The 6,861-nt window shown below is 33.7% G+C and overlaps 1 protein-coding gene across 1 annotated transcript; it reads left to right on the forward strand.

The window, feature by feature from the left end:
• Positions 1-5,171: 5,171 nt before the first annotated feature.
• On the forward strand, positions 5,172-6,161 carry LOC119543368 (olfactory receptor 9K2-like). Its single transcript, XM_037848175.1, has one exon. The coding sequence runs from the start codon at positions 5,199-5,201 to the stop codon at positions 6,159-6,161; it is 963 nt and encodes a 320-aa protein (XP_037704103.1). The 5' UTR covers positions 5,172-5,198.
• Positions 6,162-6,861: the final 700 nt, after the last annotated feature.

Raw genomic sequence — 6,861 nt, forward strand, 5'->3', positions numbered from 1 at the left:
CATGCATTCCAGAAATAACCAGAGGGTAAGTTTGGAGACAGCACTCCTACTCTGGACCATAGTGGCTTTTGGGTATCCAATAAACTGTGTTAATATTAGAGCCAGTGTCCACTAAGACCTAAAAATCTAATTATTTCCTCTTCCCCACCTTTATAAATAGTTGCAGGTTCTTGTGGCGTGGCAAAAAGCTGTGAGAAAAATTTTCTACATCTTTGCTGTGCTATTCATATCTGTCCCATATGTCCACCATCCAGTGACCTATCTGGGACCTGGGAATTTGTCTGTCCTTTTGTCAGTTCTCAGTCTTTGTTATGCTATTTTCTATCAGATGCATGCATGCACAATTCATGATTGTGCCCTAGAATTCATAAAAAATGTTTACTGACTCAATAAAGAAGCCCCTCCTTCTTCACTATCTCTCTAGTTCTTTCTGTTTCCTTGGAGCACCCCACTTCAGTCCTCTGGACATTAAGTAGGGGAGTGGGTTTTCCCTCTGTGTCACATGAGCTGTGGCAGTGCCTGTGTCTAGGGCCAATCAATGAGAGGAAAATCTAAGTGTGCTTCTCTTTGTTTTGTTTTCCTGTTTCTATGTCCTCAAGTTCACATTATTTTCTTCTGCAATATTTAATCTGATTTTAAATCCATCCTGAGGATTTTCAGTTCAGGTATTGTGTTTTCCTGGTGACATTTCCATTTGTTTCTTTTCCATCTTCTTCATTTCTTCTCTCATTATGTTCATGTGTGACTTGAAATTCATTTGAATATTTATAAAAGCTTTTATAGTTCATGTCTGCTAATTTATTCATCTCTGTATAAGTTTCTATTTGCCTGAATTTTCTCCTGGTTATGGGTCACATTTCCTTGCTCCCTCAAGGGCTAGTGATTTGTGGTTGCATGCCAAACTATAAATGTTTTATTGTTCGATGTTTGTATTTTGTTTAACCTCTTTAAAGAGTATAGGAATTTACACTGCTAGACACTTAAGCTACTTTCAGAACAACTTTATCCTATTGAACATTGATTGTAAGGTGTGTTAGGGCTGTCCTAGAGTAGCATTTACTCTAGGGCTAATTTAACTCAATTATTAAGGTGTGACCCTTCTGGAGTACTGACTGAAAGCATCGTGAATTCATAATGGTCTCTCCACCTTAAAGAGTAAAAAAAAAATATTGTTTCCAAGCCCCATTTGAGTTCTGAGAATTGTTTGGTTTACAGCTCCCAGGTAGGTTTATCTTTCTCCTAGTTTTGTCCTTTGCCCAGCATCATGGTTTCTCCCTATTAATATGCAGATTAGTTTTCAGCCACGCGTCCAAGGAGACCCATTGACTGATTTCTGGAGCTCATTCTTGGTATGGCTCCTTTCTCTCCAGTAGGCTACCTCACAAATTACAACTTCCTTAACCTCTCTAAAATCCAGTTCCTACTCAGTAACTCAGTGTGTTTATCAAGCTCTGCTTTCATCCCTGTCTCCCTGTTCTGTGTCATAGAACTCACATGATTAGTTTCATTTTTCCTAGGGATGGCATTCATTCACTGATTATTATCCAGTAAGATTCTCCAGCTTTTAGGGGTTTTTTGATGGAGGGCAAGTATTGTAGCAGTTATCCTTTTGTGAGTGGATGTGGAAGCATCTTAAATTTATTACTTTTTAAATGTTAAATGATTCTTATATTTGTAATATTAGCACACACCTCAGTGAAATTTTTATTAACCTTTAGATATTAATGTATTCAATTTGTTAGTATTCTGTTTAGGCCCATTGTGATTGGGCTTATGAGAGAAATTATCTGTATTCTTTTATCTCTATCAGATATTTCTATCAGACTTGTGATGGATTCATAAATATAGTTGGAAATTATTTTCTTTATAACTCCTCTAGAAAGAGTTTGTGTAAGAGTGGTCTTGTTTCATCCTTAAAAGTTTGGAAGTAAACACTGGTGAAGCAAACTGGGCATGCGGCATTCTTTGTGGGAGAGTTATTAATAAAAATTCAATTTCTGTAATAGATATTTTTTAATTCAGATTTTCTTTTTCATATTATTTTGTGCTTTTCAAAATATATTTTTTATTTCATAACAAAATTGCCAGAATTTTGGTAAAAAAAATTTGTTTACTATCCCGTTGTTTATGTAGAGGATCTGTAGTAATATACGTTTTTCATTCCTGGCACTTGGAACTTATAGTTTTAAAGTTTGCCCTTTATTACACTTCCTGGAGTTTACGTATTTTAATTTTTGAAAAAGTCAATGTTAAACCTGTGGATATTCTCTGTTATATGTATTCTATCTACTTTACTAACTGTATCTATATTTTTCCTTTAATTTCTTTGATTTGACTTACAGATTTTTGTTTCATTTAAAATATGAGATTAATATAGTGATTTTTCTGCATTTCTCCTTTATAATATTTGCATATAAGACTTTATATATCCCTCTAAGTACTTCTTTTGCTATATCCAAAAATTTTAGATTTATAGTAACTTTATTATTATTTAGTTCAAACCAAATTTGAAATTTAGTTTGATTTCTTTTTAATCCATAGATTTTTAGAAAGTGTTTATTTTTAATATCTATGTCCATAGAATTTCCTATATCTGTCTGTCATTGGTTTCTATTTTAAGTTGATCATCGTTAGAGAACATAGACTGAATACTCCAAACCTTGAAGTCATTCAGGGTTTTGTTTGACCCAATCAATTGCCAATTTTGGTATTTCTTATGTATTCAATAGGCAGTAGCATGTTATCATGACTAAAGCTTTTGTTAGAAGTTTAAGTATAGGTAAAAGTATGTTAAGCTCTGGCACAATTTATAGATCAGATATTCAAAGCTCCACCTCACATTCTTTGAAGGTGAAAATGTTGAAAACTTAAATGTCTCCTGCTGCTTTGGTTCAGGAAACATGTCTGGTTCTACAAATTAGATCCATACAAACACAGATTTTGGAAGACCAAAGTGAAGTGGAGATCAACTTTCTATTCCTTTTAGCTTTTTCTGCTTGCTAGGAAGGTCATAGAAATGTACTTTTGTTTGTTTGTTTGTTTGTTTTTCTGCAGCCTTGTTGAGTTTCCAACTTCATGGAGAGCTATTCTGGTGGATAAAGAGGTAGTGACATATTTTTGTTTCCACATATTTGATACCTAGATCACAGTTATGATACTGTTTTTAAATCATACCTGCCATTTGTAACACCACTGTTTTAATTAATCTTATATAGATCTAGAGATCATTACAAGAGTACTAGCTAGAGGCTCCTCCAGTCTTTCCAAATCCAATAGGCCTCAATTCTTCTTAATGAAAATCTTCTAGTTTAAAACACCAAGAGTGCTTTCTCTTCCTACAGTGTCCAAATATTTACTGAGTTATAATAAAGAGAAGCTCTGACCAAATATTATTCTATCATCTACACACTGAGAAAATTCCAGATAAATTCTAGAAATAATTTTTAATTAAAAAAATGGATTTTAAAAACTGGATTATCATTAATTTACAGAAATTTTTAAGGAAAAATGGCACGCTTATAATATAGAGCTTATTCAAAAGAGTATTAAGTTGTTAGTTTAAAACTAGTTTTTCAGGCTTAGTAAATATTAAGGACTTTTGAAATATAGATGCTGATTTCTTCTAAATATTTTTACTAGGGATTTTTTCTACAATTATGTTAAATATTATCATTTCTTCCATTCTATATTCTTAGTGTTTAAATATAGGAAATTAGCAAAACATTATCTGGCTTTGAAGTGTGGATTGAGGCATTGTTGTATCATGAAATATGTTTGTCATCAAGGAAAAGAAATAAACAATAATTTGGAGAGAATGTTTGGTGTTTGTAATTCATAGACAATGTAATTTACTACATAATTTTAAGTATTCATTTCTCTGAAATTTTTCTCATACAGTACTTGCTTTTTAAACTATTTCTCCATGTATATCAATGTCAGTTATTATAGTTAATAGGTTTTTTTTAGTCAATAAAAAAATAAAGTCCATGGAGACTTCCCAAAGGGTGCATACAAGAGAAGAGAAAATTCCTTGTGCTTTGACTATTATTAGACTCTTTGTAGTCTTCATGGACAACAGCCCAGGAGCTTGTACTTGTATCTCCATAATTGACTTTATGATTAGTCCTCTCCCAGTGGAGTCCGTCATGGAAGATATGTGAAACCTCAACACTGAAATATCCAGAAAAAAGCTGCACAGGAGTAAATGTAAGTCTTTAAATACTGGGGTGATCCAATTACCCTCAATGGAGACATAAATTCTCTTCAGAATTTGAAGAGGAACTTTCCTTTAGATTTATACGTTAGGTAAAAATATAAGATTTATACCTCACATTCCTCAACTACTTGTAAGATCCTGTGTATTGATTCATCTTTCATAGAAAATCATCTGCTGCAATGAAATGGTAGAGATATTCACCAGGTTATCTCTCTACTTCTAGAGAAGGGCTAAATAGTTATGGTATTTTTATATTAATTAATAATGGAAAATTATTATATCATTAATATAATATGTAATATTGCATTGTTAATATATGTTCTTATGAACCAACAAAAATGCATCAGTTTATGGGAAGGATCTTAATTTGATAAAATGTACATATATTTGGAAATGATATTAGACTTTTAATTTCAAGAGGTTTAATGATTATTAATGCTATTCATTTTAACATACCAAAAAATTGTCTCCATTTTACTCTATTTTTAAATTTTGCCACATGAAAATGGAAACTGAAAGATTTAAGATGAAATAAGATAAAAATATGCTTGCTACTTCATGTAATGATTCAAACATTGACTGTGCTCTCATAATTGCCACAAATCACTTTGGTGGAGTTATATGTAACATTCCTAAGCTAGGTAGGGACAACTCTTTAGCCAGAAACATATTAAGACTAAACATTCAGAATGTGAGTAAAATTAATAAAAAAATATGCTATCTTCTTGCTGAAATCCCTGCAAAACTATAATTTGAATAGAATAGTCAAAACATTTCTTTCAATCTTTTATCTCACTGCTTAGCATAATTAGTTTCAGAAGTCGAGATTATTTCTTCTTTGTGGTTGTGAAAATTTTTTATTCCATTTTAAAATAAGCTGTAAATAATCTATTTCAACATGTAAGAGGCAGTTATAGCTCTAGAATAAAAGCTAAGATGTTATTTCCTTATTTTGCCATGTGCCTCTCAGCAGGTCTCTGCCATGGGTAACAGGGGAACAAGCAATCACTCAGAAGGAACTGACTTCATTCTTGTAGGTTTCAGGGTTCACCAAGAGCTTCACATCTTCCTCTTCCTGCTATTTCTGCTTGTATATGCCATGATCCTTCTAGGAAACATTGGGATGATAGCCATTATTACAACTAACCCCCAGTTGAACACACCAATGTATTTCTTCTTAGGAAACCTGTCCTTCATTGATCTCTTCTATTCATCTGTTATTGCACCCAAGGCTATGATAAACTTCTGGTCTGAGAGCAAGTCCATCTCCTTTGCGGGCTGTGTGACCCAGGTCTTTCTCTTTGCCCTTTTCATTGTGACTGAGGGATTTGTCCTGGCAGCCATGGCTTATGATCGCTTCCTTGCCATCTGCAATCCTCTTCTCTACTCTGTTCAGATGTCAGCACGTCTCTGCACTCAGTTGGTGGCTGGATCCTATTTCTGTGGCTGCATCAGCTCAGTTCTTCAGACCAGCATGACCTTCACTTTATCTTTTTGTGCTTCTCGCACCATTGACCATTTCTACTGTGATGACCGTCCACTTCAGAAGATTTCATGTTCTGACCTCTACAGTCACAAGATGGTTTCTTTTTTCTTATGCAGCATTATAATTTTGCCTACCATATTTGTCATTATTGTGTCCTATGTGTATATTGTGTCCACAGTTCTAAAGATACACTCCACTGAGGGACGTAAGAAAGCCTTCTCCACTTGCAGCTCTCACCTGGGAGTGGTGAGTGTGCTGTATGGTGCTGTCATTTTTATGTATTTTGTTCCTGACAGATTTCCTGAGCTGAGTAAAGTGGCCTCCCTGTGTTACACCCTATTCACTCCCATGTTGAATCCTCTAATTTACTCTCTGAGAAACAAAGATGTCAAAGAAGCTCTGCGAAAGATCCCTCAGAAAAAAATATTTTTATTTAATTCTTTCTTAACAGTGATATAGTTGAAAGTCTTGGACGTTGACAAAATTCAGTGAAACACTGAGGTTAGGAATCCTCCAATTGATCTTAGAAATAGTCAATCTTGGAGAATTCGTTTTAATTTAATTCAGCAGTAAGCACACTGCTGAAGAATACACTTGAGCTATGTTTTGCCTGACTGTTGATTTTGGAGTGGCTTTCTCCTTACCTCATTTTAATTTTTTATAAAGGAATGATTGTCATCTCATTTTTTGGAAAAAAAATGTGTTTTCAAGTGTGATGCCGACATTCTGAGGATGTCATTTGGGATGTATTTTTCACCTTGAGTCGGTCATGTATGTTATATGAGTGGGAATGTAAAAGGCAGAGGTAGCAAACTCCATTGTAATAAGCAGAAAGAAAATATCACACATTTACTTATGAAATCTTTTTGAGTGTGTCGAGTCAGACACTCTGCAAGGCTCAGTCATAAGGGTGACCTGGTGAGTTACCCTTATTTATCCAGAGACTTTTTGAATTGCACAATTTATTTCTTGGTTTCTCTGGCTTGAATCATAACTATTTTGTTCCTCTTCTAAATATCTCGATTAACAAATTATTCTTGAAAATTATTCTATTCACAAGAAAACTATAATGAAATTAAACCAAAAATCAAGATTCCTATTTTCAATAAATGTGCCTTTTTACTGTTACTTCATCAAATTAGTATTACAGAATTCTGAT

The sequence above is a fragment of the Choloepus didactylus genome, chromosome 8, assembly GCF_015220235.1.
Source record: "Choloepus didactylus isolate mChoDid1 chromosome 8, mChoDid1.pri, whole genome shotgun sequence".
NCBI lineage: Eukaryota > Metazoa > Chordata > Mammalia > Pilosa > Megalonychidae > Choloepus > Choloepus didactylus.